Raw genomic sequence first — 13,913 nt, forward strand, 5'->3', positions numbered from 1 at the left:
AACCCAGGGGAAGAGACATGGAAGTGCTCTGGGGTGCTGGTGGGAGTGGGTGGCGGGGGGACTGGCTCAGCTGGATCCGTGTGGGCTTCTGGGAGCTTGGGTAGGAGGAGGGTGGGAGAGGAGGGGAGGAGGCCGCAAGCTGGGTGTGAGAACTTGAGAACCCTATTCCCTGCCTGAAGCTGGGAAGAAAGCACAGCCCCAGGGATCTCCTGCTGCTGCTCTCCATAAAGCACAGCAGCGTTTTGCCAGCCCTCCTCTTTATTATGAGCAGGAGATCTTGGGCTCCAGGGTGAACATCGATGTCTCTCACCACTTAGCTTTGCAATAGCAATTTGTAGTTAAGCAAGTGAGTTTCACATTTTGTCAGCGGCTGAGGTGGGTAGCGTCTCAGCTTGGCTAATTCTGCCTCTGGAGTGAGTGTTTCTCAGGTCAACTGGACCAGAGGCGATGGCTGTGTCCCAGAGCTGTCCATTCCTAGGCAGCCACAGGATTGAAGTGTGAGGGACTCTCTGGCCTTGGCAGAGCCACTTATTTTTACCACAGGGATCTTATAAACCTGCGGAATCTGTAGGGGACAAGTGGGAACACAGGGCTGGCAGCCACGGGGTTGGTGCTCCTCGTGGCTGGGATGCTAACACCACTGTGTCTCCGTTTACTCATCAGCAAAATGAGGTCTAACAGCTGCTCTGTCGTGGGCATCTGCTGGGGGTTAAGGAGAGAATGCGTGTAAATCGGTCAGCAGAGTTTCTGACACATGCGCAATCAGCTTGCCATGCGTTTGTTATTGTTCTCAATGGAACTGTGGTTTGCTCCTGCCACTAGGGGGCAGCTCTCCAAAGCTTTCCACCTGTTGTTTGTGACTTGGTATTTCAGGGACTTCCCCAACTCTGCCGCTGTACTCACATATTGGGAAACAGTCTCTGGAAATGTGTGCTGCCAGTATGTTGTGGTTAGAATCAGGGATTCTGTGTGCTTTCAGAATATATGCCAATGTTGAAAACTTAACTTTGGACTCGCCAAGAAATTATGAGTCGCTTAATGGCCACCTGAGCTGATATCCCCTGTATCTGTCCTTCTGGTACTCTCTCCTACTGAAGGCTGAAGTTGGACATTCCTTTATGAGCTAGGATTGCAATCTAGAAAGAAACTAGAAGATTTTCTTAATGGAAGTCAATATCCTTAAGATATTTTGCTGAGGGTCCCTGAAGAAATAAACTCTATCCGGGAGCAAGGGAGTCTTGGGAACTTACTTGTCTACAAAGCCAGGGGACATCTTGGCTATTGTGTAGAAGGTGACAGAGAGCAGGAAATTCAGGCATCATTCACACTCTTGTCCCCAGCTTCCTCCTTCACCTGGGCTTTTGTTTGTGGCCAGTTCCTCCTTGGGTTTAATGGTTACCTACTGCTGCCCAACAGCTTACCCAAAGCTTAGCTGAAAACAACAAATGCTTATTTTCTGTGGGTGAGGAATTTGGGAATAGTTAGCTCGTGTTCTGGCTCAGGATTCCTCATGAAATTTCAGCCAAGGTCTTGGCAGGGATAGAAGCCTTCTGAAGGCCCTACATCACTTGGCAGGAGGTTAGCCCTGTTGGCTGTTGGTGGGAGACCTCAGTTGCTCACTATGTGGACCCTCTCTCAGGCTGCTTGAGTGTCCTCATGACGTGGCATCTGGCTCCCCAAGAGCAGGTGATCTAAACGGGAGTAAGGCAGAGACTCTTTCATGACCTGGCCATGGAAGTCACTCACTGATGTTTCTGCTGTGTTCTACTAGAAACAAATTATTAGTCCAGCCCATCTGCAAAGGGAGGAGAATTAGGCTTCATTTTTTTCAGGGGAGGATTGGCTGAGAATTTGTGGTTATATTTTTAAACCACAGCTCTGACCTTCTACCCTCCCTGCAGCCTGAGCAGTTTGGAGCTTGCCCCCAACAACCCTTTGTACCACATCTCTTTTAGCTGCCCAGGGTCCTTGAGCTCCCATGTTTCCAGTTGAAGTCATGCCCTCACTGCAAATATGGGCAGTTGAGAGACCCCATAGTGCTGGCCTCCCCAACCACCCCTCTCACACCATCAAAGCTTGCCCTGCTCCCCTGTGCCAAACTCCCCTGAAGTAGAGTCAACCTAAAACGTGTCCATTTTGAATGGACACTTGTTGAGTAGCTTCTTGTTTAAATATCATTTTCAGCTTGGTAAAGAGTAAAAATAGAGCCTAGTTTATGGGATAGAAGGGGAAGGAAGACATGCAAACCAATGTAAGTGCATTGGGAGGTACAGATATAGGTCGTCAAAGCAAATAGCTTTAGGTTGTGGCAGAGTGGTGCGGGATTACTGCCTGGCCTTGCCTCCATTTGACTCTTTGGGCAGGTGACTTACCCTCCTTGTGCCTACTTCCTGTGATAACCTACTTCATAGGCAGTTTCTTATCATTTCCATTTCCTCCCGGTGGGCCCTATTATGATGCTTATGTCACAGATAAGGAGAGTGACAGTCATAGAGTGAGCATGACTTGCCCAAAGCTAGGAAATAGCAGAGCTGAGATTTGAAGAAGTCTCTTCTGGCTGTGGTCCTGGCAGTCCCTCTCCCAGGCTCCTCCTCCTGGAGAGTGAACTCAGCCTGGGAAGGTGAGATAAGAAATGGTTATTGCAGTTGGTAGACTGTGACTAAGATCCATGAAACACTGTCCAGCATCTCTAGCAATGAGGGAAATGCAAATCAAACTACACCAAGATTTCATCTCACTGCAGTCAGTATGGCAATGATCAAGAATACAAATACTAATAAATGTTGGCAAGGAGGTGGTGGAAAAGGTACCCTCATTCATTGTTGGTGGGACTAAAAATTAGTGCAACCATCCCACTTCTCAGTATTTAAAGGATTTAAAATCAGCATACTGCAGTGATGCAGCCACATCAATGTTTATAGCAGCTCAGTTCACAATAGCTAAGCTATGGAGCCAACCTAAGTACCTTCAACAGATGAATGGGTAAAGAAAATGTGGTACATATACACAATGGATTATTACTCAGCCATAAAGGCCCTTGAATGTTTTCTCTGATATGTGGAAGCTAATCCAAAATGGAGGGCAGGAAGAAAGAGAGAAAGGAAAAAAAGGGGGGGGGGGAGAATTAAAAAAAATAGAGGAAAAATTATAGAGTAAGGGGATTGAGGGGGAGGATGGAGGGACAGGATAGGGGAAGAACAGTGGAATGAATCTGACCAAACTTTCATATGTACATATATGAATATACCACAGTGAATTCAAGCATCAAGTATAATCCACAAGACACTAATTGAAAATATATATGTATATAAATAGAGTAGAGTAGAGAAAGGGGAACAGGGAGGGAGGAGGGGAGGGGAAAATGCTGGGGATTGAATTAGCAGATTATATTTCATACTTTTGTGATTATGTCCAAGTGTATCCCAATGTTAATATATATCTAAAAATAATTTAAAAGATCCAGCACAAGCCCCCACCCTGTTCCATGCTTCTGGTCAACAGAAACATTTCCTGGGACTGCCAACACCACAGGAGGAGCCCAAGTGAAGGCTAATCACCTAATGATTGGCTGTCTGAAGGATGCTTTTGACATAATGTAACTTTAACCCCAGGGGCTAGATATGCTTTGTTTCCTTAAACTAATTTTACTCGTTTTCTGCAGATTTCAATGAATCAAACAAAAACAAACAAACCAGGAAGCAAAGATTGTATGACTTTAGCTCACCCAGAATGTGATGCTGGGTCACTGTACTCATTGACATCTGCTCCCTAAATCATAGCCTGTTCCAAGTCAATAAAAGTCATTTGAAAATAATTGTGTATTACCTTGGGACGGCCCCCGTCTTGTGACCTGCCACAGTCCTAGGCTTCCAGAGTGGAGGGTCCTTTTCAAAGCAGCCTTGGTGGAGACAGCTCTCAGGTCTGACTTTTACTTCTTTGACTTGACCTTGGGAAGCCCCCTAGTCTCTGAACTTTAGTTTATTCAGGTAAAGGCTGGAAGTTGGAATAATCACTCTGGCCCTTTGCAACATAGAAGTACTTGTGCCTTGGGCTGGGTGGATCCCTCCCAGCAGCAGCCATCGAGCCTTTAGCACCCTGAATTCACAGGATTGGTTGACACTCCTGGGCTCATCTAATCCTCCACCCTTTGAACTGAGTTTGCTCATTATTTCAGGAAGTAACTTTGACTTTGGGTCAGCACAGGGGATTGGGATAACACATATTAGAGATGTGTGAGAACTGGGTCTGTGGTCACAACACATGGGAAAGCTACTGTACAACCTCAAGCTTTAGTTTTCTTGTCTGCAAAATGGGAATGGTCCAGATTTTGCCCTCTCAAAGTTGTTGGGGGGGAACAAATAACATAATGTATGTGAGCATCCTATAGAAGCCATGAAGTCAAGCTCAAAAGCAAGAGTTGCTGTGACTCAGGATTTCATCTTTGGTTTTTGGTTTCTGAAAGCCTGATCAGTTGAAGGTCATCCCAGGTTGGCGTTTCACCCAGAGTCTTAGAAAGACATAGACACCAAGCTGAGCCTCTGATGTGAAAGGAGGTTCTCTGCATTTTAAGGTAGCCAATCAGAAGGTTGAGTCTGATCATTCTAGATAAGTGATTGCATTTGGATTTGCAATTTATTGGCCATGATTCCTGCTTGTCTGATCAGTGGGGAGATGCAGCATTTTAGGCTGAAACAGAGTCAAGTGTCTATAAATGTTGTTGAAGCAGGTCAACCTCATTGACCTGGCTTCCTGGTGAAAGAAGATAATCAGTTTGTCTAATATATTTTTTCTTTCTGTAGATCACGCCAGAAAAATATGAGGAATTTTTACTCTTTGGGGTATTTTTCGAAGCTACCATGATTGACCGGAAGATTGGTGATAAACCCATCAGCTTTGAGGTTTCTATTGGTAAGTGAAGACAAGCACAGTGCTTGACACAGATCTGTTTCTTGAATAAGTTAATTAGTGTCCTATGTGAAGTGACAGCACCCTAGTGGAGGTGGGCATCCTGGAAAGAAGGGAGAAGTCCCTATTGTCAATGTATAAGGGACAGATTTTTTTTTCATACTTTTAAAAAGTGTTTAACAGAATAGGTTTAGATTCAGAGTTTCAGGGATAAATAAGCTCATACCTGCGAAGTAGCACATGCACAGTAGATGCTTGACCTTGGGAAACCCCAAGTCTTAGCAATCTTCCTGGGCTATGGTGCAGCTGGGTAAGCCATTCCAAGGAATAGCATCCCATCAGAGAAGATCTTGATTCAGGCAGTTGTCTTGCAGCAGGGCAGAAAATTGGAAATGGGGTACTGTCTCCATGAGTAGAAAGTGGTTCTTGGGAAAGTGGCCACTGTGAGCTGCTGGCCATCTTGGTAGCTGGTAAAGTATCTGGATGAAGCACTAACAGCATCTACTACAGAAATAGAAAGGAGTGGCAGGCAGCCGGTGTGGATAGGAGAAGAGGCCAGAGAGGGAGGCCAGAAAGGGAGGACTTAGGAAGACTTCCCAAATTAAGGGGCTCCAGGATCACAAGCTTGTGATCCCAGAGTTTTCTTGATTTAAACAAAGTTGACCAGGTCTATAATATGGCCAGTTCTGGGACTGGCCATATTCATCTTAGTCTTTTGTTAAGCATTTGAAATCAGATTATAAAATAGAAAGATCAAGGACACCAATAATCCTGCAGGGGCTATGTATTCTTACGCAGAGACATTTGTCCTACAAAAGCTGCCCTGTTTGTCCCCGTGTAATGTTGTCCTCCCTTCTTTCCTTCTTCCTCCTTTCTCCACCTCCTATTTCTTTTTAAAACATGATGTTGACTTTGGGGACTTAGACAAGGAATCTTCTCTTAGAGGAGAAGCAGTTTGGGAAAGGTTTACAAGATTTTTTTTTTTTTTTAGTGAAAACAATTGGTTTACAAAATGACACATCTTCAATGATCCTTTACCAACTTTTGGAAGGATATACACTAAGATATTAAAAATGGCTATAACTGAATTTTGTAATTTCTAGCAACCCTTTTCTGTTTTTACTTGCCTACGTCTTCTACTTTCTAAGTTGTGTTTTTTTACAAAAGAGCAAGTAAGGGGATGGAGAGGGTGGCTCATTGTCGTTGTCAGTCTTATTCTCTTCCTACCACTGTTCTTTCCACCTTCACCCTGGGGGATCTATTGCCATGGGAGGACGAGACCTCGGGTCCCTCATGCCAAGTCGACTGGTTCTACTTGCTGACACCCAGCCCCTCTCCCCCTGCTGCTGCAGGTAATTTTGGGAACCTGATTGACGGAGGGTTCCATCATGGCAGTAAGAAGAAGTCCTCTGAATTAACTGAAGAAGACGCCGTTCCCCTGCTGCAGGAAGGAGAAGAGGAAGCAGCCCACGATGTGGCCATCCCCATGTCTTCCACCACTCATCCAGAGAAGCCTCTGGTGACCGAGGGGAACAGGTAGGAGGCACGGCAGGTGAGAGCAGCCAAGGTTCCTGATGGATGGTGGGATTTGGCTCAGTTTCTGGGACTCTTTCATTTAGTTCTTCCTGAAATTCAGAAACATTATTGTTTTATCTCAGTCATGGGGCAAGGTACAAAGGGGAGACATGGTAAGTAGCATTCCACATGTTATTTATTTAAGGACAGAACAGGGATGATGGTGATGATCATGTCCGAAACCCTTTTTCTCTATAACTTTGAAGCACAATAGAGTCCAAAGGTCTGAACTTAACATTTCACACTAAATCCTATTAACAGTTATTATCCACATCTGTGTCACTATGTTAACTTGATTTGGTGGGATTATTTAATACATGTTTTTGCCACAGTTATTTGCAAACCAAAGAACTCAAATAATGTTTGTCAGCCACCAGAAAAGACCATTTCCAATGGGGCACCTACACAGACCCCCCACAGATCTCCTTTAATCCATGCAAATTTTCAACCTATAAGGAGATATAAAAAGATAGCATTCTTTTTTAAGAAATTAGTGTCAAGCACCAATCAAGTGATTTATGAAAATAAAAAAGCAAATATAGTAAGAGTGTTCTATTGTTGAATCTTGTGTTTTGAGTGAAAAAAATCTCTGATGTCATTGGATGGCTTTCCTCATTTCACATGTGGGAGATGGGAATCCAGCCATGTTACATTAGCCACTATGAGGAGGTATCCAGCACCTCATTAGGGGGTTCTTCTTCCTGCTCAGGAGGATGTAAGCCACCTAAGACATTAAAGTCTAAAATAGTTAGTGAAGAACAAAAGACAAAGTCAGAAAGATATATTTTCCAAAGCTGGAGGCCCTGATAGGTCCAGTCCACACAGGAGCTGGGGCTAGACAATTAGAAAATGGCTCCTGTGGTTTATTTGAGGGATACATTAAAGGCAGGGATAAGGTTTCAGGGGTGGAGTCTTGCTTCCTTATGTCTTGCAGTCAGCAGGTTGATTGGCATGTTGGCAGTTCAAGCCCATCTCAGAGGGGCTGTATGGCTGCAGCAGGTCACCCCATCTCCAATGGAAGAAAGAGCTTAATAGGGCTCACAATGTGTCTGGGCAGTCTTAGGCAGAGGAAATGTCCACTGGAAGTCCCTAGACACCAGATTCTCCTATTCATTAGGCTGTGATGTGTGTGAAGTAGTCCACACACAGCCCACAGATGGCTCTCAATAGGCCACTACAAGGCCATATTGCCATCTCTTTAATCTCTGCACTTCTTGACCTAGACACTATTTCTGGGAACTGACCCATGGGTTCCTGACCACTGTTAGGATAACAAGGATTCCCAAATCCCCCTGACAGCTCTCTTCCCTGAACATCAGATCCAAACACCCCCACTTGGGCATCTCACAGATCATTTACCAGGCTCAATATTTTCACAGATAACTTTTCTCCTTGTCCTATCTTTCTTATTTTATGAATTCATTCCGCCATTCTCTGAGTCCTCCAACCCACCGCTGGAAGGTTGTCAGTTGTTCTTTTTTTCCTTCATACCCACATTCAATCAGGGATGAAGTCTGATCAATTCTAGTTATTCCTATCTATTGATATTTCTTTAATTCTGGCCATTGGCATCTTTGGCCTAAATTATCTTAAAAATCTCCTACCTGGCTTGGATTTTCTTCAAGATACTCACTGAACTCGCTGAACCAATTATTTCCCTGATTCACATCCCTCATTGACTCCCTGTGCTTTTAGAATTAATTCCAGAGGCTGGAGCTTGTGGCTTTAATCCCCATCTACTCTCCAGCATCATCTGGAGTCACCACCAATCCCCTACCCCAACCCACTCCACTTCCTCCAGCTGTGCAATCCTCAACTAGTCCTGCTGATTGCTGCTTCTGCGTCTTTGGACATGCTTCTCTGGCAGCAGGCTCCTCCTCAGCTGCCAGCTCCTTGCACCCTTCAAGAGTAAGCCCAGACTCCTTCCCCTGGACCCCAAGCCTGGTATGGACTTCCGTACACCTTCAGCAAGCACAAATCACACTGGCTTAAGATGTCTGTACTCACCTGTCTTCCCTCTGGGACAGTGAGCATTTTGAAGGCAGGTATTGTGCCATCACCTGTTTATCTCCTCAGCTCTGTGCCTGGCACAGAGGTGGATACGTATTTTTGGATGAATCAAGGAGTTCCTGGCTTGGCACAGGGTACTCTAGGATTAGAGAAGGGGTAGGTGACTAAGCCTGCTGAGGAGGAGGTAGAGTTGGGATAGGTCATAGAAAAGGTGACACTCTGAAAGATGAGAAAGGCATAAGAGGTGGAAGGAGTGTTGGTCAAAGTAGGTGGAGGAAGTTAAAGCAGTTAACTTAGCTGCTGTTCCTCTTATTTTTGAGCATTCTCTACATTTTCTAAACCCTCCCTCCCATGGAACACATCTCCTCTACCTGGATCCCCTTCTCTGGAGTCTCTTTGGCTCCTTGGCATCCATACATGGATGTTTTTTCTTTTTGGATGAAAGAATCCCAAACTTCCCTGTCCTTGAACTCCATTCTCAAAGCTGAGACATCAGTGAATCCTACAGCTGGATCTGCAGCTTGGAGAGACTTCCTGAGGCTACTCAGAGGGACTCTGCCTCCAATCACCCTCCTCACCTTGCTGGACTAGCCCATTATTGACTATTGGTGGGATTTCAGGGTGGAGTATGGGAAGGGCTTAGGAGGAGCTGAGAGGTCTCAAGGCATCTTGGATAGAGCATATCTGAGTGCTACCAGAAGATCAAAAATAAGTCATGGTGGTGGTTTTTGGTAGAGTTGGCCTTTCTTTTTACTTCTCAATCACTGTATTGAGGCTTTCTCCACATAGTGGCAAACCAGAGAGGCAGCAGCTGGATTGGAAGAGTCTGTCTATACTAAATTGCTATACACATGAACACACACGTGCACACAAACACACATGCACACACATGTATGAACACACACAACTTATTTCAATAAAATACAACAGTATACATGTTCTGGGCTTTCTAGTTTTACAAAGCATGTACATTTGCATACGATTTATGTGCTGGGTCAGAGGTCAGGAATGTGATTGTAGCAGAAGACATCCAACGGTGGGCCATTATTTAATTCAGGATTCCAGACCTACCCTTGCCCTAAGTCACAAGGCTGGTCCCCAGTCAGGGCAGCCATTCAAACTGGCAGTCTTCTCTCTCCAATGGCACGAGGTGCCCTTCCATCTGCACTGCAGCTTGCCTCAGAAGCCACAGTCTCCTGATCCGTGTCGTCTCAGTAAGGCCAGGAGGACCTGAGATTTAGAGTCAAAGGCCCCAAACCTAATAGCACAGAATGACCCAAATCAAAGAGCTTGGGACCATACTGGGTGGGAATGTATTTAGTTGCAGGATTCTCAACACAGTGACTTAAAAACAGAGAAAACAAGCAGAATGGCTTCATTTCTAACCTATTTTGCTGTTGTCATCTCCTGCTGTAACAACAACCTCAATTTCTGCCAAGAACTTATCTGGCTTCTTTTCTGAATGGACACCTGCTGGTTTATTTTCTGCAGAACGGGCCAGGGGGCCTCTGTGCTAATTTTATTGTCTACTTCAGGAGAAATTCAGGTCAGAATTCAGTTTTTCAGGCAGAAATTCATTTTAGTTTCTAAGGAATAAAAACAAAGTTTGTTTCCTCCCTATTTCTCTGTTTCCCTGCCCCACCCTCTGTAGATGTGTTGCTCCAGACACTGTCCACATTACCAGGGCCACTTGCACCACCACACCTGTTCTGGGGGCTTGCTTTGGCCTGCCTTCCACAGTCCCAGGTGTCTGAGAAAATTACTAGGGGTCTGAGGGAAACCCAGTTGAGAAAATAGCTGTCATTAGGTGGGAACTTCTAAATTTTTGCCACGACCCTCCCACCTTACCTGCCTCTGCACCTGTCCCCTTCCTCCTTGGGAACTGAGTCTGCAAATTAATTCCTTGTTTTCTGTCCTCCATTGCACTTGGCTCACTATCCAATGTCACCCTCAAACACTCCCTGTGGCTCTACCTCTTCCCCTTTTAGCAACTTTACTATCCCTCTTGTCCCTTCTTTGCCAAGCAATTTACCTGCATTATTAGCACCAATGCCTGGCAACAGTAAGTATTGATGGGTAGACGGATGGATGGATGGTAGATGGATGGATGGATAGATGGATGGATGCCAAGCCATAAAACACTGAAGTTTCACTTGGGACACACCTTCACCCTCATGAAAAATATTAATACCTTGTATTTCTCTAGCAATTATTATTATTATTATTATTTTAAAATACACAACAACAGTGGAATGCATTACAATTCTTATTACACATATAGAGCACAATTTTTCGTATCTGTATGTAAAGTATGTTCATACCAACTTATGCCTTTATATATATACTTTGTTTTTTGCATTACAATTCTTAATACATATATATACCACAGTTTTTCATATCTCTGTTTGTATATAAAGTATGTTAACACCCAATCCAAGTCTTTGTACATGTACTTTGTATAACGATGTCCATCACATTCCACCATCCTTAGCAATTTTAGTTTACAAAATACATTCACATCTGTTATCTCAATCAATTCTTGCGTGTGTCTAGAATATAGACAATAAAAAATGAAGTCAATTTTCCTCTCTCAATTTAAGCTTCCACAAAGAAAGTCTTGTCCAATAAATCCTGCCCTCTGCTGACCATTTCTAACCCTCACCCTGGATCTACTGGTAGCTGTTAATACCTTTCATTGTAGCCATTAACTCTTCACGCTTTATTGTCCCTGGGTGTCAAGCTGTAGACCAAGGATGGTATTACCAGTGTGACAGTTTTGTCCCCACTCTTACTGCATCCCACCAGCACAAATAAAACATCAACATGGGGCTGGCACTGCCTGGAATATTGATTGCCAACTGATTTTCAAACCCCTTGGGCTTTCGCAGGAATTACAACTATTTGCCATTTGAGGCCAAGAAGCCTTGTGTCTCCTTCATCAGTTCTTGGGGAGATCAGACCTTTAGGCTGCAGTGGTCCAACATGCTGGAGAAAATGGCAGATCTCCTGGTAAGTGACTTTGGTAGGTGTTGGATTTGTACATAAGGAAATTGGGGGCAAGAGGGATTTTTAAAAATCCCTCCAGTAGAAGGTCTTAGTCTCAGTCCAGATACTGCATTTTGGGTGCATGTGGTTCCTACCATGTGAATCCAGAGAAATGAGAAGACATTTTGCAAAATCCCTATACTTTTAATCAAACTGTCTGAATTCATATCCCTTCTCTGCTTCTTACAGTTATTGGACCTAACAATAGGTTGATTCTTTAATCTCCAAAGGGCGGGAGCTTAAAAACATTGTCACAAAATTGATAGGTTCTGGCTTCAACTAACCCTTGTCCCCACTCCTACACTTTCTCTCCCACCCCACACCCCATGGGCAGTGCCTCTACTTGCAGTCCACACACCTCACCAGATGGCTCTTGTCTTATCTCTTCTTTTCCATTAAAAACTACATTAAGGAAAGAACAAACGTCTCCTGCCCATTTGCTTTATAATCTTAATTGTATATAAAAAGTGTTGGCTCTGGCCATGGGATTGTAGAGCTAGACCCAGAATGTGGTCAGAGAGGCCTGGTCTGGGGCCATGCTGTGACATCATGTGGATGTGCAGACTCTCTTCGGAAGGCTGGTCTTGCTTTTCCCTCAGAGAGAATAGCTTATCTCTAAGAGTCCTGACAAAACAAATCAGAAGTTTTCCAGGAAGCCATAGTAAGCCTTAATACCCATTCCTGATTTTGATATTAGTGTCAGGATCCCTTCAATCATGGCTAACAGGATTAAAGTTCACACTTTAATAGGTGGGAACTGTTATTATCCTGTTTCATAGAGAAGCAAAACTGGGTATGAAAGGGTTGATTCACTTGTCAGCAGTAAGCCTGCCTTTGAACTCAGTAGTCTGACCCTAGAGCCCACATCCTTAACCACTCCACGATGTTGCCTGTTCTTATAGTGAAGGTGGAGAGAGAGGAGCACATGTCCCATGCACCAGACTTTGGCATATGACAGAGAATACAGTTTTTGTATATTCTAGCAAAGTAGTGGAAGCACATAATTGCCCTTGGGTGCCATTTACCTCCAAGCTACTGAATGGAATCCTAGAATTTAGGCCAAAAGGAAACATGCAATTGCTAAATATACAAATATACAGCCATTTCCACATGTAGTCTACCCAACCCCCTGGCTGAAATCTCATAACCACTGTATGTATAGTTCTTTATTTTCAGAGATTCTACGACTATTTGAGAAATTGATTGGAACATGCTTTTGGGGTTTTGGGTTATTGTATCTAATTTCTTCTGTGTTGTTAGCTATTTCTCATGACATGAGATTTCCCCCATAATGGACTCTGAGGGAGTGGTACATGGTTAGCGAATGGATCTGGGGTAGAAGCAATGACTTGGAGCAATGTGAAGCCTTGCCTCCAGACCAGTTCTCTTAAGAAAAACAAGGTTCAAAGTCAGAATGCAGCAGCATTTCCAGTTCAAGCACAAGAGAAAGGAAGCATTCTTCCTCCATTTCCAAAAGAAACAAAGAAGAGCTGAATGGCATGTTTAGGTTGTTTCCATCAATCTCCCCACTACAAGTCTCACCCCTCCATCCCTGCCATTTGTTTGCAGGAAGAGAGTATAGAGGAAGTGAGAGAGCTGATCAAGATTTCAGAGGAGGCTCCTGAAGATAAAATGAAGATGGTGCTCAGTGATTTCATCAATCAAAGCAGGTAGCTGGCACAGGGGAGCTGAGCGTGCACGGGATTGGCTTTTAATGACCTTGAAAAAAATAGTCCATTTCACATGTGTCCAATGGACACTCAGAGTATTATATCTGTCTTCATTTTGTTCAGTAATTTAGCTGGAACCTGTGGACCAAAGTCTGCTTCCTGACACTTAAATAACTAAGCCATAAACCAACGGGGAGAGATAAAAAGAAAGACAGAACTGCTGCAGAGAATCTTTATGGAACAAGAAAAATGTTCACAGTGTTAAGCCCAGTGTGGTGTTTTGCCATTTGGTAGATATTCAGCAAACTATTTAGACAACTAAGTGGATAAATTATATCAAATATGGCAATTACATGTTTCATAGGGCACATTAACGTTTGCTAATTAATGACTTCTATTCCATGGTAGTCAATATAATAAAAGGTATATAATAATATAGGGTATATAATATAGGGTATATCATTACCTATGACTGAGTAGCAATTTACCCCCAAACTCAGTGACTTAACACAAAATTTATGATTGCATTTATGATTGTGTGTGCCAGGAATCTAAGGGTGGCTCAAATGGGTCCTCTGGCTCAGGACTACCCCTGAGTACAAAATCAAAGCGTTGTCTGGGGATGAAGTCACCTGTACGTTCAACTAGGAAAGATCCACTTCCAAGATCACTCCCATGATGGCTGACAGATTTAGTTCTTTGTGGGCT

General features: G+C 43.9%; 1 protein-coding gene across 2 annotated transcripts in view; it reads left to right on the forward strand.

The window, feature by feature from the left end:
- Positions 1-13,913, forward strand: part of Fer1l6 (fer-1 like family member 6) — a 133,697-nt gene that overhangs the window by 34,869 nt on the left and 84,915 nt on the right. For both annotated transcript variants that reach the window (XM_015486290.2, XM_048802091.1), the window contains exons 12-15: positions 4,800-4,908; positions 6,258-6,441; positions 11,379-11,499; positions 13,105-13,205. In XM_015486290.2, coding sequence (XP_015341776.1) covers positions 4,800-4,908; positions 6,258-6,441; positions 11,379-11,499; positions 13,105-13,205 — 515 coding nt within the window. The remainder of the gene's footprint in view (positions 1-4,799; positions 4,909-6,257; positions 6,442-11,378; positions 11,500-13,104; positions 13,206-13,913) is intronic.

The sequence above is a fragment of the Marmota marmota genome, unplaced genomic scaffold, assembly GCF_001458135.2.
Source record: "Marmota marmota marmota unplaced genomic scaffold, marMar, whole genome shotgun sequence".
Lineage (NCBI taxonomy): Eukaryota > Metazoa > Chordata > Mammalia > Rodentia > Sciuridae > Marmota > Marmota marmota.